The sequence below is a fragment of the Triplophysa dalaica genome, chromosome 24 (genome assembly GCF_015846415.1).
Source record: "Triplophysa dalaica isolate WHDGS20190420 chromosome 24, ASM1584641v1, whole genome shotgun sequence".
NCBI lineage: Eukaryota > Metazoa > Chordata > Actinopteri > Cypriniformes > Nemacheilidae > Triplophysa > Triplophysa dalaica.
In genome coordinates, this window is record NC_079565.1 from 9400832 (window position 1) to 9424551 (window position 23720).

Sequence of the window (23720 nt, forward strand, 5' to 3'; positions counted from 1 at the left end):
AACTGTTTATTTTATGTCTGATAAAATCGTTGTCTTCTGTTCCGAAATTATACTGAACAGGGATAGTTTTTATTGAGAGACTTTACTCCAGTGATTATTTCCCAAGGTAGGTTTCACTTTAGGCAGTAAGCACATGGCCAAAGTTATCTTAATGGACCACTGTGTGAAATTTAGCGGCATCTAGCGGTGAGGTTGCGAATTGCAACCAACGGCTCACTCCACCCCTTCCTGTCGAATCACTATATGGTGGCTGACACAGAACTTAAATGTCGTCATGTTTTCGCTTCTATGCCAAATTTACGAAACACACTCTGTAGAGCAGTTTGTCTGTTTGGGGCAACAACATGCCGAATTCCACATAATGAGACCCGCTGTGTTTGTAGATAGGAATAGCTCATTCTAATGTAATATAACATAACACTTTATTATGTAAGGTCTTTATACACCTCTGAAGACATAGTTATGTTTATTGTATTGCATTTCTGTCAATAGAACCTCCCAAAAAAAAAATGCACAGCTCATTTAACTCTTTATCTGACACTGAAAGAACTCTATTATGTGGACTAGTGCATAGTGAATTTAAAGCATGTATGATACCTTAGTAAAAACCTCAGTAGCCTACTTACTTAAGGCCTATATCTTTGACTTTAGAGTATCCTGAATCAGTTCCTCAATTTTTAAGTTCAAAATAGTGGAGGAGGCGTTAAGAACAATCACTTAAGTTAGTCATGATGGGTCATTCTAAAAGGAATTTTTCTAAGAAAAAACTTTGAATGACTATTTACAGTTTATGTGCCAAACAGAAAGATGAATAAGGGTATGAAGACAGAACTGTAGGCGGTCAAAATAAAACATTGCGGTCATGAAAAATATGTTTAAAACCTTTAATAAAAAAAGAATACTAACCACAAAGAACAATACAGTCTAGACAATAATTGTTAACATCATATGGACCAGTTACGTTTCCAGTTACACAAAATGAGTAATGGCCACAACCCTGACAATTACTCCAGTGGTCTATTATTCTTTTTTTATTTTTGTGGTACTTACAGTTTTTATGAGTTTAAGATAAATAACAGTTTGCAATACTTGAATGAGTTTGTTTAGTGGATCCTTACACGTGTTTGACGATTTATCTTTTAAAATACATTTAAAGTAACAAACCAAGTTGATGGGGTTAAGTGGAAAGAGCTCTAAAGAAACATTTTGGGCGACCAAAGTTGGAATCCATGCTCAAGGTCCTTTTCAGTTCCTACAGCCCTTTTCCTCCCCAAGCCTCCTCTCGAAAATAACCACAACCTAAATTATATGTCAACAGTCAACAAGCATACAATTATGGGAGATTCTACCAGAAGGGTACATTTGCCCTTACAGGGCCTGACACAAAAAACGACATACAAAAAAAAGCTTAAAATCATACAATTCGATGACAAAACTCACCCTTGAACAGTGTCAGCTACAGCTCAGTCAAACGATGTCATTTCCACTGAGTCAAACCAAAGGCGTATTGAACACATTTTATGTAGAATTTTATGTAAATGTGACAGTACTGACCAAAAACATGGGGACAATTGGAAAAAAGTAGACTACTATTTGTAGAACTATTGTATAATTTTATGTTTTTGATCAATTGATATGAATGATTACAACTTAAACTTGCTATTGTTTTTTTTCGAAATAACATTTTTTAGCAAAACAAAAACTATGAAAGCTGCTGGTCCGATTTGGCCGAGTACAAAGGATTTGTGATGTTCAAAAGTGTTTTACAGAAAGAAAGAAATATCTAATGTATGGCATATTCGTTTAAAGGACAACTCAAAGGAATCAAACAACAGTTAGTTTTAGACAATTTTGTATAAAATACTTTTGGATGAAATATTCACTGTAATAGTTCAAGGACAGATAGAATGTAACTTATACAAACAAAATGTGACATGAATTTAAAATGTTTGATAGGTTTTTAAGGTGAACGTTTCAATAGTCTGTAGAACTTTAAGATCTGACTGGAAGGACTTTATGTAAACTTTCTCCTTTTCAAGTTTCATTCTAAATTTAATTACCGGAACTGTACCTCTTTGCGTTTTCTAAAACGTTTTGAGAACTTTGAGGTTTTAGTTTTGTAAAATCTCTCTGTTCAGGATGTTCAGGTATTTAAGCATAAACTGTATCATTCAGACATTAAGTGATAAAAAATATATATCATTTTATTAGCTTTAAAATAAAGAACATTTTCACATAAATTAAGTACAGTTGAGAAATATCAGCAATTAAACAGGAAAAATAATGTTACATTTATAAAATATTACAGGACTTTATGGTTTCACATTCTGGGAGGAGATACTATACTATATAGTTCAAATGACCGCCAAATTTTAAAGGGATAGTTCAGGAAAAAATGAAAATTCTGCCATCATTTACTCACCCTCAAGTTGTTCCAAACCTGTATAAAGTTTGTGTTCTGCTGAGCACAAAATAAGATATTTGAAAGATTTTTACCAAACAGTTCTGGGTACCATTGACTTCCAGAGTAGGGTAAAAACTACATTGGTAGTCAATGGTGCACCATAACTCTTCACACATTCTTCCAAATATCTCCTTTTCTGTTCAGAACAAAGATATTAATACAGGTTCGAAACAATTTGAGGGTGAGTATAGTGACAGCATTTTCTTGTTTGGCTGAACTATCCTTTTAATTACAAACATGAATAAAATCTAACCACGAAAAAAATATTCAATTTTCAAATTCAATTTTGTCGTCATTTGCCAAGTCGCTGTGTAATACTCAGAATAATGTACAGTCCTGCACATTTTCACAGAAAAAACCCATTCAGGGGTCATGTACAGTAAAGCTGACTACTTCGATTACAACTAATTAGGTAAGATAAAAGTGCTAGCAACCATAAAAGTCAGTCCAAAGTACTGTACAGTCAGCTTGTCGTAAATATCCTTTATGGATTTCGCTCAACACATTGGCAAGCGAAACAAATTATGCTGCATTCAAGCTGTACATTTAGCTGATGGTACACAACCTTAGAATTTACCTCAAAACCTTGGTACGACTAGCATTTAGCGTAGCCATATAAGCTACCGAAACACTATCCCTAAATTCTTCATTTTTACATTCTAGCAAATGCAACCACTGTTCTTTCCAATTTGCACAGCATGAAGCCTATCATGTTGACCACCACACCCAGAATCCCCTCTGCTGTTGCCAAAATGTCTTTCAACATGATCACACCTCAGATTGGCTTCCTCATGAATATGACAACACCTAAAAATTTCTGTTGAACACTATATCCTCACAAACTAAACCCAGTCCTAAAGCGAAACGTAGTGCTGGAAACAGTGCAAAAATAACAAAATAGAGAAATGATAGCCAGAACGTCATACAGATCAAAGGTTGCAATCTTACAAATGATCTAGATTTATGTTTACCAGCAACACCCTGCCTTTGGTAACACATGATTTCAGCTCTTAAATGCTATAATTAAATAATGTCCTTCTAAAACGGACCACATATCACTATATTGTGACTTAGAGGGCCTTAAGGGGTAGAAGTGCTCCTTTGCACTTCTGAAAAATATCTGAAAAATATCACTCCAATTCTCAGGTCCTTACACTGGTTACCAGTTACTTTTAGAATCAACTTCAGAGTATTATTAATTGTCTATAAATCACTCAATGGTGTAGGACCTAAATACATCTCAGATATGCTCATTGAATATAAACCAAACAGACTTCTCAGATCATCAGGATCAAGTCAGTTAGAGATAACAAGGGTTCACTCAAAACAGGGCGAGTCAGCGTTAAGGCATTACGCCACCCGTAGCTGGGAATCTGCTTCCAGAAGACATCAGATGTTCACCAACAGCAGCTACTTTTAAATCCAGATTAAAGACACACTCGTTTAGCTGTGCAGTCACAACTTGAGCACTGTGCTGGTTCACATCAACTGCACTTCTATTTCTAATTTATTTTATTTTGCTCTTATTCTTTTTATATATACACTCACATTTTTAATCAATTTTATTGGTGTTTTATTGTTTCTTAAAATCTAAAGCATTTGTGATCTTAAATCATTTGCATTTTAAAGATACATTTTATTTCTTTCTGTCAATCATTTTATGTAAAGCACTTTGAATTGCCCTTGTGTATGAAATGTGCTATAGAAATAAACTTGCCTTGCCTTTGCGAAAATAACCATGTTTTTTTTGCAATAAAAATGTAGTTACCATGTTTTTTGGTGCATTGATTACTAAATTATTTTGACTATGGTTATTTTGTGAAGTCCCATTTTCACTTTTTTGCCAAAATTGGACACTTAACTCGCCTTTTCAGAAATGCCGATACTTAATCGGAACCCTGGGACCCATCACTGTTAATCACTTGGTCATAGTAACCTAATCCCACCAAGAACGCTAACTATACAGATAAATATAACAATAACTACATCTGCCTCTACAAATACGGACATAACATGTTTATTTAAACCAGAGTGAAGCAGTTTCACTGCATGTGTGCAAGTACTTTAAATTGAAATGGATTTTGATTGCTATAGTTGTAACAGTCAAATGTTAAATACAGAGCAATGTTAAAAACGTTATAGCTAACGTTTTGGGTGGGATGGGGCGTAGCCGTTATGAAGAAACAGCTTTACTTTCCGATGTCACGGCCGATTTAAGTAATAATATACAATAGTACGTTCAGTCGCACCATCTAACTTTATCAGACTCTCTCCCAAAAGTCTTTGGTACTTCAGTAACCTTTTTAGGAACAGACCGTCACGTCGTTGCTAGTTTTAGCATAGCTTTGTGAAATAGTTAAGGGATTAGTTAGAGGCATCCATGGTGTGTAAAATGAGTTCCACATAAAGTTCTTAGGACACCCATCGCCTTTTCTTTACCTATTTACTATCCGTTTTAGACTGAACTGCGCATATTAGCGTTAGCCTGCTGACCAAACTATAGCTTTAAAGTCACAGTGAAATTGAAGGCTCTCATCTTTCATGGAATATTGTAGTTTATTTACAAATTGCTTATCTGTGCACTTCATATTTTTTTTATGCATGTGCCCTTTCCTTCCTGTCACATCTAATGGCGCAAGGGCGGGGCTTTCGGAGACTCGTTTCTGCCCGTGAAAAGATCACAACGTTTAGCAATAGGCAATTAACATTTATCCAATCAGTTCTCGACGGACGAAAACAAGTCCCGCCCTACATTTTTTCTCATTTTTAGAAGCCGTTCACTCGGATAAGTAGAATTGCTGCTTGACTTGGATTGCACATTGCATATTTAATTGCCCATAAACCACAAGCCAACGCTTAGTATAGGATTATGCGTCAAGCAATGTGTGTTTAATGATGTTCTAAGGTTACAGGCAACTGGAAATGCTTGAGAAGGTGCTGACATTTGTAAAACTGCATTGACCTTAAAGCTAGAAGAGATAAATGGCAACCATGACCAATGTGGCCATTGTGGATTTGAGATTGAAAGCACTGTCAGCAACATGCTCAGGGTCAAGGTAATATTCCTTCACAATTCTTGTGTAATCGCGCTCGTGGGAAATGCACTTGTAAATGCCGTAATCCTCTGATGTCATTGACGGAATGAGAAGGAGACAATCGGATTGGGTCAGCTGGCATGTGGTGCTCTTGTTTCCATGTTTCCATCTGTAGGTTGCGTGGTGGGAATCGACAGGGCAGGAGAGGTAAAAAGGAACCTCGGTGGGCACAGAATGCCGAACGGATGGGACATATGATAGTCTTGAGTCTCGTTTGGATCGTCTTTCTACAAAACAATCATTGAAGACATATTCACTTTTTTCTCTGTATAAAACAAGGTAATCAATGGTACAATACATATTAAAAATAACATACCTTGTTTCTGATCACATACATATGTGTTTCCATCAGCAATGTTTTGTATTCCTCCTCTGTAACGAAATGTGAAAATATTGAAGGTCTTGGTTGCTGAGAGATACTTAGTATGTTTCTATATGGTTGCAAGGGTGGTTGCTTTCTGGTCTGCACCCACACCAAAAATTATATTACAGTCCTAAGATGACTCATTTTATTGAAAAAAGGGCTAGATTTAAGGAATGAATTACGTCCAAAAAGTGCAGTACGACTTAAATCCATGTGTGTATATATCATACTTAGTTTGGGCTGTGCATCCATGTTCAGTCCAAGCGCAGTAGGGATCTCGGGACAGAACACAAAACTCACAGGATGCGTTGTAATCCTGACATCTCTGAAGGTCTAACACAGAAATCTGACCAGGATATCCTACAAAAAGCTTGCTCTGGAGACACATCAAAGAATAACAGAGACTTTAATATTCAATTCCTAAAAAACACTGGGATTTCAAAACCCTGACCATCATTATTCCCAAAAACTGTTTATTACAATTTCAGAATCCAGTTTCATAGCCTGCACTGGTGATGAGCCATTGTAAAGCCGTGTTTCGGAGATGATGAAGGCTTTCGTGTCATTCTCGAGGACTTTGAGGATCATGCCATTGTCTAAGGATAATAAATGTGATCAGATCGAGTTACAGCCTGAGGTTACAATCAATAATGGTTTCAGGGATAAAATAGAAAGCCATTTGCGAGGGTACAAGAGAACGAGAGGTGTAACGAAAACAGTAAGCCAATTATAGAAGATTATAAAAACATTCTATGTGGGAAGGAAGAAAGATTTTGATCTCTATGGTATGAAGGAAGTCACAAAGTACTTCATATTCATGCACAGATTTTCCATTCACTAATGATAGAAACGTACCTTTGGCCAACAGCAACACGTTGTAAACAAGGTCATCTGAAGCTATGACTTTGTCAACCGCTATCTTGGTATAGTTGGTTTTGCTCATGAAGAACGGCGTGTCTTTATCGATAGGACGAATCCAGTCCTGCATCTCTGGGTAGTCTTTAATGATATTGAGAGTAGAGATGGGAATGGAGTTGCTGTTTTTCACACACTAGAAAATTAAAATAGTGTTAAACCTGAGAGAAGGCGGTATTGTTTGAGGTCTGACAATTCAATCTTTCCTTTGTTGAAGACAAAAGACCTCTCAAAATGACCTCTCATTTCCTCAAGAGTAACAGCACTATTGTGGGAAAAAGAAGCTTTGGTTCTCAACAATGCTATAAGAAGCAATTCACCTTTGGGTCAAGGGTTTACATCATCGTGGAAGTTGTTGGGCACATTCATTACGAAATGTTAGAAAACATACCGTATGAATTTAATAGTAAAGGTTCGTTTGAATCAGAGTTTGCACACAGTGTGAAAAATTGCCAAAGATACTACTTAACGCAAGACAACAAGATACTTTTTACTGCTTTCATGGTATCAGACATGTGTAATTGTTGTTGATCGATTTGTGAACTAGAGCTAAATTCATCTGCAGCCCACATTTGTAACAGAGCGCCAGATGTTAAGTCTGTTGATATTGACTCGCTCTTTGTTTTCAGTTTATTTTGGTCGATGTCGAGTTACTGAAATTCTAAGGAAAGTGGGTATGGCCTCAAAGAGACACTTCACCCAAAAAAGAAAATGCTGTCACCATTTATCATGTAAATATCTTTGTTATGATGAATGCAAAGAAAGGAATGTGGAAGAATGTAAGCAACTGACATTTCTGGGACATCATTGACTACCATAGTAGGAAAAATTATTGTATCATGCCGTTCCGTTGAAGATAAAATTAGATATTTTGAAGAATTTAGGAAAGCAAACAGTTCTAGGCCACCTTTGACTACCATTTTAATATATCAATGATGTCCCAGAAATGTCAGTTGCTAACATTTTTCCAAATATTTTCGAGTTTTCATTTTTGGGTGGAGTATCCCTTTAAGAAAACAAGACATCCAGTGGGGAGTAACTTATTTTAATGTTTCCTTACCAGATCAGAACCATTTAATGTTCAAATAACATTGATTTACATGTCACATTAATTGTAGTTATTTATGTTTCAACTCGTTTAAGGCTATTTTATTAATGACCATTATTTATTCTATCATTCATGAAGTTTCCTTATCATTCTATTCCTCTTCTTTTCTATTCTTTTATTTAGTCTAATTCAATTAGTCTAAATAATTAGTCTAAGTAAATATTTTAACTGTCTGAAATAGACAAATTTGTGGGTGCGAATATTTTGACCAGAATGTTTATGGAATTTTTTATGCAGTTTTTGGAAACATACATACAAAGACATTTTTGCTTACTGTTCCAGGTCTTGTGCTGGGAATTTTTCCAACATAATCTTTGAAAGCAGAATTCTCAAAGATAGCATCGAGGTCTTTCAAGGAATATATGCAGACAGCGGTAGAGTTCCTATGACAAGGTTAAAAAAGATGTTAGTGCACTATCATTTTGTAAGTCTAGTTTATTGTAACAGTTCCAAAAATAACTGTGAAACAACTGGAAGAAAGTAACAAGAAGAATTTAATTTATAAGTTTGGGCCACAACACATGTTGTTGCCGCTGAAACAGTCTATATAAACACATAGACGGGAGAGTATGCACTCAAAATAAATACTTCTGGAAAGCACGTAGTCACGTTCAGGAAATTCTCCCTTGATAGAGATGCTATTCTTATGCTTATCTCAAACATCCTTTTCCAACAACAGTTCTCTTTTTACAATCTGGATTTCAATAATACCATAATAAGGAAGCTCCACAGACAACAGCACAAAGTAACTCTTTACCAGCTGCTGGAGAAGAGTGCGTACACCCTCGAGTCTGTCCAGTTCTCAGCATGCACAACAAAAATGTCCTGCAGACGGTTGAAGTACAGCGATTCTCCGGCAATCCCACATACAAGCCTTGCCTTGAGGAAGGATGTCCAAATGTTCTGGAGGTACTGCTTGGGACCACCTTCATCAACCTGCAGGGTGTGATTTATATTTCAACAGGTTCTTATTATTGCCACACCAGTTCAGCACAGGGTTACCAAAGATCAGCCATACAAAGTTACATCAGAAGGGGTCTTGGAATGTTCTTTATTCCCTGTTTGCTTTTATAACAATTACGAAGAACTCCTGTCAAACAGAAGATAAACAAACCCTGTTTATGAATCACACAATGTTATGTTGGAAATTCATATGCTTTTAAAAAGAGTTAACAATGAACTCCCACATATTCTGTTGAATTGTGAAAGTAATGGAAAACAACAGTCTATTCATCCTCCCATGAATGTGTAGGAAGAAGTGTCCTGAATTCATTTTTGTAGGTCACTTTTCAATAATAATGTGCAAAAACAGCCACAGAGAAAATCAAGAGGCCAGTCAAAATTTTCATTAAATCGTGATTTCTAGATGTATTGTGGTCATTCAAGTCCAGTGTTTGTTGAATTTCAACAAAGTCAAAACCTAAGAGCGCCATGTCATACAACAGCAATGTAAAATACTGACAGCATGACAAGACACAACGATCTCATCACATAAAAAATACATGTACAGCTATTGATATTTGTTAAAAAGTCAATATAAACTTGATTTTGCAGTATTTGAGGTCTGAAAAACATTAAAACACTGTTATTTTGATCTGTTTCTCCAGTTTTCATTTTCTGCAAATAAACAAAAATGATATTTTTACCTAAACTCATGCTGTACCTAAATAGTAAATTCTCTTCATTTTTTTGTGGCTGTATGTACATTAGTTGATTTTACTACAAAGTAAATTCCTTCTCAAATATGGTTCTAATTTCATTTTCCAAGTATACTGTACCTTTACTAAAAATAATATTTTAATGTAGTTTAAAGGTGCCAGAAAGATCAGGTTTGATACCAAAGTCAATGATGCCAAACCCTACAGGCTCTCACATGTCTCATAACCATGACTTTAGATTTGGGAATTGTGGGGTAAACAACAGTGACCTACAACTTACCTTTATAAAAGATATTAATAATAACAAGATACCTCACTGCACTGCCATTGAAATTAATGGGGAGGGACGCAGTTCTCAATGTGGCCACACTAGCGAAGCTTTGCGCATGCGTAGTATCCAAAGCAACATAAAAATAATGTTTTTTAAGTTCAATTTGATCATCGGAAACATACGCATTGTCGTTTTTAAATGTTGTTTTTAATTGGGATTAAAATGACGTAAAAACTGCCCTAACTGCCCAGAGGTGCGTTGCTAACATGGCTGCACGACTTCCCTAAACGGTATTGCCTTTATCCTCAGACAACTTGGAATAAAGCCTGAGTTGTATTATGAACTACCTAAAGCTGATGATCCTTTTTGTCATTTATCTGTATAAGGAAGAGCATTCAGATTTTTTTGTGACATGGGGATTAAATAATGCAAGAACTTGTATTTTTGAGTGAACTATTATGTTTAATAATTGAAGATATACCTTACACACTCTGGCCACCCTGGATATCCACGGATCCGCATCTGGACTGGTGTCTGTATTTTTCTCACGAAATAAGATATAAATCTTCTCGTTTGTTGGATCGTCATTGCGCTCGGCCAAAAAACTGGAGATGAAGGTGGGTTCTGTGTAGAAAGTCCAATCAAGAATTTTGAATGTTCAAAGACAGTTGAATATTACTGTTAAACAGCAAATTTTCTAGAAACACATAGCAGGCCTTTGCTCTAAGCGGAACAATGACTACTAGGTTGTATTTTGTTGCCGCAGTGACAAAATGCTGTTCTGTCTACTCAGAAGTTGCAAGGCCAGTGATACTCCAGAAGGTTCTTGGCCTTCACGCTTATTCATCACATTGTTGTGGTTTAGTAAAGCAAGTGTTATGTGTATGTGTGAGAAAGAAACACTTAAAGAACTCTTTCCCCCGCCATCCCAGTTTTCAACCTTTAGTTAGAGTGTAATGTTGCTGTTAGAGCATAAATAATACCTACAGAATGATAAAGTTCAAAGTTCGAGAAATTGTCTTTACAGAATTCGCTTTTCAAGGACTACATAGAACGGCTGGAATCGGTCTGCAGCCCTCTACTTCCCGAGTACATGCTTTAATAACCTCCACCCACCCAAAAAATGGGTGAAGCCTTCCTTAGAAAAGAGGAAGAGCCGCTGGAGTAGTGTTTTGTTATCAGAGATTGTAAACATTTGACTGAGCTATGCGCTAAACTACTTTCACTTTTATCACAGTCCTACAGCCGGTAATAAGAATTCAACTACACACATTATAAGATAATCAACGGTCAAATAACAGCTTCCATGACTTTATCATCGGCTGTGAAAGCTGTTCTGTGTAATACACTGATATTGTGTGTGTGTGGACTTGGTTTTATATGTTAGTGGGGACCTAAACCTGAACCCACGCCAACTCATGGGGACCTGTGTCCCTGTGAGGACCAAAATTGAGGTCCCAACAGGCCACGGAGATCATAAAACATACGAGTGTGTGCCTTCGCACTTAGCATAACTCGAAAACACTTCTATGAAACGTCCATTGAAGTCCTGCTTGCAAATGTCTCATCGTCAAATTGCTTTTTCTATCCAACTCAGGTCGAATATAAAAAGGCAAGACTAACGCTTCTGTTATTATTGTTAAATAATATTGCATTCTGATGCCTTTCAATCCAGGGTCATTTCCCCTTGGCATAGTAGGAAAGAAATTTGCAATCTCTAACAAAGATTGACGTTTGCACATGCACTTATAGACCTCCGTTACACTTCGATCGATCTTCATGTTTTTAACTGATAAAGTGAAGTTGATGCCATTTTTACGGTTCGCTGCTAAAAGTTTATGAATACACGTGCACCGAGAGGGTCATCGACCAATCACAACAGCCTGAGAAGCGGAAGCTCGCTAATATGGTATGGGTGGGACATCTTCACACACACACACACACACACACACACTCTAAGCGGGGAACCAATCATGACAGACCTGGTCAGCTTTACCAATCAGAGCTTTTCGAAAGGAGGGACTATATAAAGACCAGAAGAAATCCAGTCGTTTTGTTAGAAGAGTTACAACGATGAACAATAGATTTGAAACATGTGAAATATAAAGCGTTTTTTTTAAACGCCCAAAAAACATAATCAAAGTCTCAAAAACGCCAAAGGACTGGGTCCTTCACATAGTCCCCAAGTCCCTGCCACTGTGGTAGATGCCATAACACAGACCCAAAAATCACCTTCTTCTATTAATTGATTTTCACAGCTTAAAAAGCAAAAAAAAAAAATGACATGTGTTTCTGCAAACCTGAGAGCCACTGATCATGCATCCATAAATTGATGCGATTTCCAGCCCGTCTACGAAACTGGAGAAGAGCCCCATCACTGTACAAAGGAGCTGCAGCATAGAGATCTCCATCTGAACACATTATAATGAATTGAAGTTTAGGTTTAAAACTAGAAAAGATGGTAATCTTACAGATCACTCATAAAGGGTTGGTTTCCGGACAGGGTTTAAGTCTAGTCTCATACTAACTTAAATGAAAGCGGTGTCTTGATCGAAAACTATTTGCAGTGTCTGTAAAAGACCAAGTTGTATCTTAAAATATATCAATGCAATTGTTTTGTCTCAAGATGCACACCATGTTCTTTTGTAAAGTGTATTTTTTTCTATATCCTAATTACTAAGGCCAGTTCTTGGCATGAACTAATTCCTGTCCGGGAAACCGCCCCAAAGTCTATTAGGAGATTAATGCATTAAGCTGATTGAATACGTCACCTGCGGTCAGGCATAAGGAGTTTTGTGTACACATGTGAGGTGAGATTCCAGTGCCATCTCCAAACTCTTTAACCTCAACAGAACTATTGTTTTTATCGTAAAACTGTGGAAATATAGCAGAAGAGAAGAAAACCAATTTATACAGAAAAAAGTAGCTGCCACTGTGCTAAAAAAAAACTATACCACAAGAATGTCGCATATGACAGACACTGTGCAGTTCTTATTATGTACAGCGACAAATAAATGCAAATTTTGTCTCACCAGTGTCCAACACATCGGGTTTTCTCCGTTTGTTCCGCATACTAATGTGCTATTTTGAAATAGCTCAATTACTGTCACAACGTTCTCACAAGACTTCTGTAAGGACGGAGGAATAATAGTCAAGACATAAGGATTCAAATGAATATTTATTTACATTCTCAACCTTCCCAAAATCAAAAAACCCTCATGATTGTAATACTTTAATGGACTTACATCTTCAAAAAATGGTTGCAATTTTGGATTCAAGATGAAGGTCTAAGAAAAAGAAATCAATAAATAAAGAAGACTTGCTGTTAGCTTTGTATTGTTTTGGTTAAAGAAGTTGTTGAATATATTTGTATCCACATTGTCTTTTATAATAATCATGATTGAAGTTATAAGCAATATTTTACTCACTTTTAAAAACAAAACGTATACCATTCACAGGTTTTTGATATAAAGAACAATAAAGACTGTTTTATCCCTGGGGCCCGTTTCAGAAAGCAGGGTAAGTGCAAACTCAGAGTAAGTCAACCCCAGAAAACGGAATACTCAGGGTTTTTGGTTTCAGAACGCGAGGTATGTCAAACCCGCGACCACGGAGTAAGTCAAGCCCATTTCAGAAATCGAGGTATTTTATACTCCGAGTGAGTAACCAGAGTAACCTACTCCGTGAACCTAACCTGGTCGGGAGCAGGTTTTATTCCGCAAACCTAGGGTTTGTTACAATCTCCTCCCCCTTTTCGAAGTGAAAGCGAGCGGTGTTGAAATTACATACGTCATTTGTTTATTGATTCGTGTTCCTAATCGCGCTCAATTTAGTCACACAGAACTTAAAATGGCATGTCCGTTTATTTAGGAACCCATAGAAGAGGAAGCTGCATTAATTCGCAGAGAATTATATTTATGTCGGGAGAGAATTGTGAGGCCCCGTTTGGACGTTTTATCTTAACTTTTAAGGCCAGTTTAAGAAGTATATTTAACATTTCCCAATCAGGCATCTTACTAGCAAGACCATTTTATTTCTTTAAAGTTTCCTGAATAAATGATGTTATTGTATTTCTACGACGGCGTTTTAGTGGCACGTTAAAAATAAAATAAATTCAAGATTACGAGATTAAAGTCGAAATGTTACGAGATTAAAGTCGAAATGTTACGAGAATAAACTCGTCGTAATACGTATTTTATTTTCGTGAAGGTTGTAGTTTAAGAGTTGAAGTTATGTTTGAGCACGTCATCTGAATCAGTGAGTTAATTCGTAGTTCATGTCAGATTTTTTCTTCTGAATAAATTCAGTTTCCTACATAACGGCTGCAGTGTCCTTTTACTAATTATAACTCCGTGATGATGCGCCAAAATACAAAGAATTTCCTTATTGCTAAATCATAATCTAAAGTAGGATTTAACCAAATCCTCCACATCCATTGTTTCTAGAAATTCTGTTATTTTTCTCAAAATATTACGACTTTATTCTCGTAACATTTCGACTTTATTCTCGTAACATTTCGACTTTATATTTCGACTTTATTCTCGTAACATTTCGACTTTATTCTCGTAACATTTTGACTTTATATTTCGACTTTATTCTCGTAACATTTCGACTTTATTCTCGAAATGTTTTTTTTTTTTACGACGCCGTCGTATATTTCATATTCAGCTGCTGCCAAGATCTTTTTATTGCAAAAGGATAGCACCTACATGAGAGCGAGAGAGTTAAATATAATTCGCATTTTCACAGTTTCAACAAAATAAATATAAAAGTGATTGACATATAAACTGGCGCATTAACAAGTGAAGCACTTTTCTCCCATACCAACTCTCTTTCTTTTGCTGCTGCGGCTGTGTTGCTCTTTTTTTCTTAATATTCACCTTAAGCTTGTAACAGTACCTTCAATTCGATTGGCGAGAAATGAACAGAGCGCTTTTTGTCACGTGCCGTTGCCATGGTGAATCGTGCTATCTTCACTCAATTGATAATGGCTTTTCATCGCCATGCTGAACGCGCGTAACCTAGAGTGAACTTACTCAGGGTTGATTGAACTAACTCAAATCAGCTGTTCTGAAACTGAAAACTCAGAGTAGCGATTCTCTGAGTAAATCAACTCAGAGTTCAGATTTTAACTCGGTGTTTGTTGAACTTCCTTATTGAAACGGGCCCCTGATCTACAATACCGTTGAAGTCTAAATAATTAATTGGCTGGCTGAATAAATAATAATGAGTTCCTCTCACGCACATTTGTTCTGTTTATATTTCCATCCACTGTTTGAACAGACACATTGAATACTTTGTTGAAATTTCGGGGTCAGCTATGTATATATGCCAGTGTCTGTGCGCAAACTGTGCATCAATAAAAGTTTAGGCTACTGAGATCAATCCACATCTATAATTTAACTTAAATGGCATGTGGGTTCAAAGGTTTTAACTGATAGTGTTTGAAAATCTCTTTTACCTCATTTTCACCATTTTCAAGGTCAACCTGGAGCACAAAGTTTAAACCTCCCACAAGCAGAATATTGGATCCTTTTTCATGAAACAAGACTGTATGGCTATAGTTTCTATTGTATAGTAGAGGATCATCTGTGAAGAAATAAAGGCTAAATAAGATCAAACTAATAAATACAATTGGCTGAAATGCTACGTAAGATAAATAAGACACTTTCCATATGCTGAATAATAGCCTATAGGCTATTATATATGATATACATAACAAATAGTTTATTTTAGTATATGTGACCCTGGATCACAAAACCAGTCTTAGGAAGCATGGCAACATTTTAAGTAAAAGCCAAAAATACATGAGTCAAAATTATAAATGTTTCTTTTATGCCAAAAATCATTAGGATATTAAATAAAGATCATGTTCCATGAAGATATTTTGTAAATGTCTTGCCCTAAATATATCAAAACTTTATTTTTGTGAGTGGACGACCAGTTAAAGATCCTCTTATTTGCATCCTCAAAGGCAATTTTCTCAATATTTTGATTCTTTTGCACACTCAGATTACAAAAACTTAAACAGTTATTTCTCCTGCAGATATGATAATATCCTAACCACCTATACATCAATAAAAAGCATAATTATTCAGCTTTCAAATTATGTAAAAATATTGAATTCGAAAAATGTACCCATAAGACTGGTTTGTTGTCCATTGTCACATATATACGATTTTATGTAGACCTATCAGTCAAAACGGTTAAGTAAACATTAATACAAGGAAATAACAATTTACATAAGCAAAAAACTGTGCTGCTGAGGCTTCGCTTCATTCTTACCTTGCTGAAGTGTTAATCTAGGCTTAGAAGCGTCTTCAGAAAAAACAAGTTGAAACCACAATCCACAAATAAACCATCGAGACGTCAGACGCCGTTTCAGGGGCATGATCCTGATCCCAGATCCCCGTCTCTGGTCCGACATTCGGACGGTCTCCAAGAATGTTCTTCAAACCCGTTTTGACAAACGGTAACATGCGTAACATCCCCGCCCATCCCAGTCAGTCGGAGAGTTGACTTTATAGTCTGCATAGGGTATTTTAGCTTGCCCCTTTACCTACAGATCTAAATTTTAACTACATTTTACCTTTACCTACATTTTTTCGTAAATTGTATAAATAAATACAATAATAATTATGCATTTGTCCTTGGTTGCATTTACACCAACGCAGAAACATGATGTCCAGTAATTACGCCTATATTAATATAGTGCATTATATAATCAGATGCTTGGCTTCCCCTTTAAAAGTATATTTCCAGCGCACTCACTCATACCGTGTAGGAGGCAGTAAGTTAGGTGTGAACACATCAGTCTCGTCTCAGTGTGTCTAAAGGTTTTCTTAAATCTGTGTGTGGGCTACTATAGATCATAAGTAAACACTGACTGGTTCAGAAGCACTTTTTAAACAAGGACAGATGTAGCCTAAATATTTTAATGTGAACAAAAATCAGAACTGAATTGAAAACATATCCAATACTTCATTATGTCAAGTACACAGCCAGTTGACAGGTTTCCATTATAGATTTGCGCTAAATTGCATCGATGTTTTCTAGATGTCGATTAAAATAATATCGCGGAATGACTGGGTTTCCATTAAATTATGTTCTGCGATTTAAAAGTGTATTTTACTTCTTCTTTGTACGTTTTATGGCAGGTTGCAAGCAAACTTTAGTGAATAGTGCCACCTATGATGAAAGAGTTATGAGAAATGTCTATCTATTTACTTATATATTTTCATATTACCTAACTGTTCCTAATAAATCTACCTTACTCAATCTTTTTCCTGCATTTGGGCCAACATATAAGATATTACTTAATGTAAATAAATAAAAAACACCGCATACGACGCGTTTCAATTGGGGCGTGCTTTCGATGCGCAATTTCGCGTTTTGAAAATATGGCTCAATTGTCCTTATAGACTTACCGTAGAATCGCGAGCGCTAGACCAGGAAATAGAGGAAGACTGACTAATCTTTATCAAATACATGTCAAAATGGTAAAAAAAAGATTTCCTATTCTTGCTTCAGATTGTCTTTTTCAGTTTTATTAAACGTCACGATTTATATTTGATAGTTTTGTGGATGCTTAGCGCTTACCATCTGTTGTGAAATTAAAGGTCCGTATTATACAAGCACACAGTTAAACCCTTTTTATACTTTTGTTTATAGCGGTTCCGATTTTGCGGAGATCTGGATTGTCCTGACTGGGTCCTTGCAGAAATAAGCACACTAGCAAGAGTAGTAAGTGCGATTTGTCAAACGTGTGTTGTTTATGCATTGACACAAATAACACCAAACATGAAGTATTAATGTTGTCGGTTTTACTGTTCTTCACAGTCTAGTGTCAAGATGAAACTTCTCTGTGTGCAAGTCATTAAAGATCTTCTTGATGAGGGCATCGATGTAAGACGACACACGAGTCATGTTTGACGTGCATTACTTAGACACAATACTAAAGCGATTTTATTATTTGTTTATAGTATGACAAAGTTTCAAAACTGACATCAGACGCTAAATTTGGTGAGTGACAATCCAAACTGACATACAGTTATTCCTAGGATATGAATTTTTCATGCCAACAAGTACATTTTGACTAAATATGCAAATTAATGATAACATGACATTAATTTATACTAGTAAGAATATCAGTATATACATTTACACTAGTAAAAATGTGACTCTTTGATATCAACAGGGATGTCATCAAAAGTTGAATTTCAGCTAAAAACATATAATCTGTATTACTTTTTTAGTTAAAGTTAAATATTACAATACGGTGCCATTCAAATTAAATTATAGATTTATTTATGTAAATATAGATAAAGGTGACAAACATTTTGCATCATGTGATCATGCACCTTTGTTCTTTTAAAAGAAAATGACTCGTATATTTTGTCCTTCACACAACAAATTTTCTCATGTTTTGATACAGAGAGTGGAGATGTCAAAGCCAGTATTGGCGTCCTGAGTTTTATTTTGTCTAGTGCTGCAAAGCATGATGTAGATGGGGAATCTCTCTCTAGTGAACTACAGCAACTTGGCCTACCCAAAGGTGAGAATGCATATATTTGTTTTAGATGAATCCAAAAGTCTCGCCAATATGCTTTCCCAACACAACCTGTCATCTTTAGTAATATCACAATGAAAGGCTTATAGTATGGTTAGTCTTTAATTCTTTCTATGAAGAGTTTAAACATAGTGTTTTCCCTTTTTTTAGAGCACACCACAGGATTGTGTAAATCATATGAGGATAAGCACAATGCTCTACAGGAGAAGCTAAGAGAGAGCAGTCTACGCTGTGAGTACTCCACCAAAGATGCCCAAAATAAGGGACTTTTATGCATTAAAATAGTGTCGATCGCTAGACGTAAATGATGGTAATACCTGTATCTACTTTGTGTGTTAGTGGGTCATCTAGAAGCGGTGAACTGGAGGGTGGATTACACCCTGAGCTCCAGTGAATTAAAGGAAGTCAATGAACCCACCGTTCAGCTCAGGCTTCAGGCACAGAACCCAGAGACAGACTCAATAGAGACCACTGTTGTCTCCATCACAGCTGACAAATTCAGAGTACTGTTAACAGGTGAGAAGAACTCAGTTAATATTATGCATGAAATACGAGCGCTCTATTATAAAATGTCATTATCTTTTCTAATGCATCTCTGTTTTACGACCAAATAAGTTTAACTTTCTTGTTTTTGTTTGTTTTGCAGAACTCAAGCAAGCACAGGCTATCATGAATTCGCTGCAGTGATAATCATTTGCTGAATTGTTTAAATATTCATGTTTATGTGCACTGAATCTGACTTTGTATGTATAAAAGTTTTTGTAACATTAAATTGCAACATAAAGTAGGGTTTGACATCTAAAGTTCTCTTTGATTAGTCAACTGTTGTTGAGCAGTGACAAGACATCTGGTTTCACACAGGGTGGGAAATTAATATGAAACAGATCTTTTCTTAGCTCTTCCGGTCTAGAAATAAGGATCTTAATTTGCTTTGTCAGGCCTTTGACTACCAATGACTCATGTCATTAAAAACAGATTTATGATTTTTATTCACATAAGTTTTTCATCTCCGAATGATTATTTAAGCACATTTATTATTCAAAATAATATCGTTTTTGTTATATATTAACATTATTTGTCAGTATTATTTCTCAATAAAATTCATTAATGGCTTCATGATTGTGTATGAGTCTTATGTTGATGTATGTTGCAGTAGTATTATTGTTTATAAATGAAGTGTTTTGTTCCAAAATGAGATAACTCGTTGTGTGTTATTGTGTTAGTAAGCTGTATTTTTTTTGTTATTATGGCTTACATCAAAATAAACCAACTGCAGTTTGATTGATATTAATTCAATGCACAATAATTAAACATGATAAAAAAAGGAGTTGTCATTTTGTAACACTTCAAATATTTACATATTTATTTACCAGTGACAGTATCTTGACTTTATTGTTTATTGCATTAGTTCTATGTTGACATTACACGGTCTAGAATTAATTCGGCAGCTTAGAGCTTTCTATAAAAAAATATGACTGGCAACGAACTACATCTCCCATGATGCACCTGTTTCCGTTTGATAACGTCTGAGAACAACGTTCTAATGTCCGGTATGATATAACAAGCTTTAGGAGTAAAGGTGAGTCTGATTTGCACATCTTGAGACACTGAATATGATCAAAGCCGATTACATTTGCGAATCGTGCTGCAGGAAAATGCTAATATTTTATTCAAGGCACACGTTGCTAAGCGACGCCAAGCGTGCGCTTTAATGAAGCCCGTGGAGGTTAACGTTAGTTAGCACACGCAGAAGACTTTTATAACACGTGATTTCGCTTTAACACAAATCACAGAATGTCTAAAGACTCTAAACTATATACAGACTACGTTATAGACGGATGTGTATGTCAGAGATGTTTTCAGTCAGATTTATTTGTTTGCATGCATGTTTATGCAACAACGAACTGCAGTGAAGCAAAGTTAAACTCCATCCATCCCCCTAAGTGCAGTCCCTGTACTCATGACCAAATCGAAAATTGGTGGTTAGTTACTATGGTTTTTACCACAAAATACCATATTTAATCTTTGGGTACTGTAATAAAACCATTATTTATCTCAATATAGGTATGAGAAATAACTTGATCTATGATATGAAGTCAAAATTAACCTTTGACTGATATTCAGTTTTACTACCTGAAATGTTAAACACTCCATTCACAACATCTGCATCTCTTATGTTTATATATTTCACAGCCTGTCTTTCTTTCCAACAGAAGAATGCCAGAAGGTCCCGAGCTCCATTTGGCCACACTGTTCGTCAACAGGGTTTGTGAGGGTGTTGTGTTTACTGGTGCTGTGGAGAAATCAGAAGTAAGCAAATGTCCCGAGGTGCCGTTCTGCTGCGACGCCTATCGCATCAAAGCCCAGTCCAGAGGAAAGGAGACACGTCTCACGCTCACGCCCATAAAAAACGATGGCGACGAAAAAAGCAAGGTTGACAAAAATCAATCCCAGCTGCCCATGGATGTGGTTTTCCGGTTTGGAATGTCTGGGTTTTTCCGATTCACCACGGTGGATGAACTTCCGAAACACGCGCACCTGCGGTTCTACACAAATGAGACCCCACGCAAGGCTCTGAGTTTTGTGGATCCGCGCAGATTTGGAGGCTGGCAACCAAATGGAAGTTGGCAAGCAGACAGGGGACCCTGTATCATATTTGAATACCAAAGCTTCAGGTGAGGGACGAGACCACCTGGTCCTTAAAGACCCTTTCCCATATCAATATTCTTAAACGCATTGGGCTTCAGTAAAGTTGCATTGTGGGATGTTGAAGGAAAGCAAGGGAAAGGGTCAATTGAAGTACAAATCAATGCGTTTATGTGACAATAATACATTTTTTTTTTAGAGAGAATGTTCTTTCAAATCTGTCCGACAAGGCCTTTGACAGGCCCATCTGTGAAGTGCTCTTAAATCAGAAGTATTTCAACGGGGTCGGAAACTATCTTCGAGCAGAAATTTTGTACAGGTGAGGTTTTACATTTACTGTCCAATATTTGCCACCTCGTGCTTAAAGGGATACTTCACCCATAAATGAAAATTCTGTGTTCGTTTCACTTTCGAGTTGCTCCAAATCTGTACAAATTTCTTTGTTCACAGTGAAAGATGTTTGGAAAAATGCTTATAACCAGACAGATTTTGCTCCCCATTGACTACCATAGCAGGAAAAAATACAATGGTAGTCAAAAGTGCCCCAGAACTGTTCTTCAAAATGTCTTTTGTGTTCAACAGAAAAAAACAGATAACGTATTTTTCCCTACTATGGGTATCAATGGGGTGCAAAATCTGTCTGGTTATACGCATTCTTCCAAATATCTTTCACTGTTTTCATCGTAAAAAAAATATTTATACTGATTTTGAAGTTGAGTAAATGTTGAAAGAATTTTCATTTTTGGGTGAAGCGTTCCTTTAAAGGATCTTGTCCATTACAACAAATTTATTTCAACGGAGAGAATAAAAGCACATTGTCCAGTCGTGAGCAATCTGCAGCAATTTAATTAAATTTTACACGAAAACATTGAACCTTTGTCCTCCTTAATAATCCGCATCATGTCAATCTAATGATAAAATGGATCTCATTGTTTCACGCTTTTTCTTATCAGATCACAAATTCCCCCGTTCGTGAATGCCAGGACAGTACTTCAGGGACTCGAGCTAAAAGACGAAGATAAAAAGAAGGTCAAAGCGGAAATCTCAATTACCGAGGTGACATATTCTGACTCTAGTCTCTTTTTATACTCAGACAGTTTTACATGAATGCTTTGCTTTGTTTCTTTCAGTCCGCAGATACAATAAAGATTGAAACCGAGACCCCGGATCTTCTCTCTCTGTGTCACACTCTTCCATTAGAGGTGGTCAAACTGGGTTGGTGTCATTTTTGTTTAGTGTAGTCAATAGCAGTCACATGCAATGTCCATACATTCTGTGTCCTTAATTCAAAGAAAACACATTTTGTCCATTAGATGGAAATGGTTTAAATTTTATTCATCCCATTTTGGCTTACAGAACTACTTACAACTAAAGTGTTTTAAATTATAATGCAAATAAGTCTCTTTGGTGTTTGATGTAACTTGCTTTCCTCCTCTGGGGACATACATTAAAGGCCAAAACGAATAAGCAAACACCACTATAAAAGCTTTGAGTTGAAGTTCCAGATCAGCGTCCATCTACTGTATTAATAAAGCATCTTCTATTTTGTAGGTGGAAAAGGTTATGACCCCCAAACGTCGGATTATTCGAAAATTATAGCCTGGATGCAATGTTACGGTGTCGATGGAATGAAATCAATAAGAGACCGCAACGGACGGACGATGTGGTTTAAAGTAGGAACAATTTTGTGATTGTTATAGCTACACTATAAATGATAATATTTAAGATGTAAGTATGTTTCACTGCTTGCTTTGCTTTAGGGTGATCCTGGTCCTATGGCCCCCAAAGGTAAAATTAGAAATGTGGGAGGAAAAAGGAAAGTACAGAAGAGTGATCATGATTACACGGATTCAAAGGTGAGAGGTCTTGTGTAGATAAGCTAATATTCTAGAGCACTTTTTTCAATCTGTTGATTGAACCTCACGTCATCTTCGCAATAGAAAGCCAAGAAGAAACGCGCAGGCGATGTAGCAAATAAAAAGCCTGTTAAGCGAAAGGAGATCAAAAATATAAAGGAGGAAACAAAGACATCCAGGTCACAGCGTTGCTTAAAAAGACAGAAAAATGATGAAAAGGCGATTGACGTAGAAGAAACCAAAAGACCAAACACACGCAGGAGCGGAACAGCAGGTCTGAATCTCACTTTTGCCATTTGTACAATTGCTTTAAGTGTTCATTATGTTGACTCTCTGGTTTCCTTCTCTGGGGACAGGAACTATGGGCCAAAATAAGAAGCAAGTGATCGAAAGTCAAACCCCAAATAAAGCTGCCACCTACAGGAAACGCACCACAAAAGGTATTGATTTTTTTGGCCTTTCAATACTGAATGCTCTTTGTTTTGTGGTAAGATGTTTACTTGGTCTTCCTCTGGATTCTGTTTTAGGAAAGTCAAAGCGGAAAAGCAGCCAAGGTCGTAACACATGATGCGATTCCAAGCAATGGTTTATCGGAGCACCCTTGTTTTTTTATAATCTGTAAGACGTTTATAATGTAACTGAAAAAAAAAAAAACTATAAATGAAAGTCCTTATATTTTTGTAGCATTAAATGTATTGGAGTTTTTTTATGTATTGTAATTTGCTTAAATCCTATATAAAAGTCTTCAAAATAAATACAATCAATGATCATTTG

At 36.3% G+C, this 23720-nt stretch overlaps 3 protein-coding genes across 5 annotated transcripts; 2 read left to right on the forward strand and 1 right to left on the reverse strand.

Moving 5' to 3' along the window:
* Window positions 1-2178: 2178 nt before the first annotated feature.
* On the reverse strand, window positions 2179-16412 carry sema7a (semaphorin 7A). Of its 2 annotated transcripts, XM_056739857.1 has the most exons (14): window positions 16161-16412; window positions 15337-15464; window positions 13121-13162; window positions 12908-13003; window positions 12647-12749; window positions 12176-12286; window positions 10357-10499; window positions 8704-8882; window positions 8221-8329; window positions 6779-6974; window positions 6404-6519; window positions 6154-6299; window positions 5876-5931; window positions 2179-5786 (listed from the first exon to the last, which is right to left on the reverse strand). In XM_056739857.1, the coding sequence occupies exons 1-14, from the start codon at window positions 16300-16302 to the stop codon at window positions 5434-5436; spliced, it is 1920 nt and encodes a 639-aa protein (XP_056595835.1). In that variant the 5' UTR covers window positions 16303-16412; the 3' UTR covers window positions 2179-5433. The 2 variants fall into 2 exon arrangements, 1 of the variants encoding a protein (XP_056595835.1); XR_008905575.1 differs by lacking the exon at window positions 6404-6519 and having other exon boundaries at window positions 5702-5786.
* Window positions 16413-17302: 890 nt separating this feature from the next.
* commd4 (COMM domain containing 4) lies at window positions 17303-19560 on the forward strand. Its single transcript, XM_056739858.1, has 8 exons — window positions 17303-17374; window positions 17547-17618; window positions 17715-17780; window positions 17858-17897; window positions 18310-18429; window positions 18595-18675; window positions 18784-18960; window positions 19091-19560. The coding sequence occupies exons 1-8, from the start codon at window positions 17372-17374 to the stop codon at window positions 19129-19131; spliced, it is 600 nt and encodes a 199-aa protein (XP_056595836.1). The 5' UTR covers window positions 17303-17371; the 3' UTR covers window positions 19132-19560.
* A 397-nt stretch (window positions 19561-19957) lies between these two features.
* Window positions 19958-23716, forward strand: neil1 (nei-like DNA glycosylase 1). 2 transcript variants are annotated; one of them, XM_056740392.1, is made up of 10 exons: window positions 19958-20023; window positions 20658-21119; window positions 21290-21409; window positions 22044-22146; window positions 22221-22305; window positions 22642-22763; window positions 22851-22946; window positions 23031-23220; window positions 23303-23386; window positions 23474-23716. In XM_056740392.1, the coding sequence occupies exons 2-10, from the start codon at window positions 20662-20664 to the stop codon at window positions 23512-23514; spliced, it is 1299 nt and encodes a 432-aa protein (XP_056596370.1). In that variant the 5' UTR covers window positions 19958-20023; window positions 20658-20661; the 3' UTR covers window positions 23515-23716. The 2 variants fall into 2 exon arrangements, with proteins under 2 accessions (XP_056596370.1, XP_056596369.1); XM_056740391.1 differs by lacking the exon at window positions 19958-20023 and adding an exon at window positions 20044-20426.
* Window positions 23717-23720: the final 4 nt, after the last annotated feature.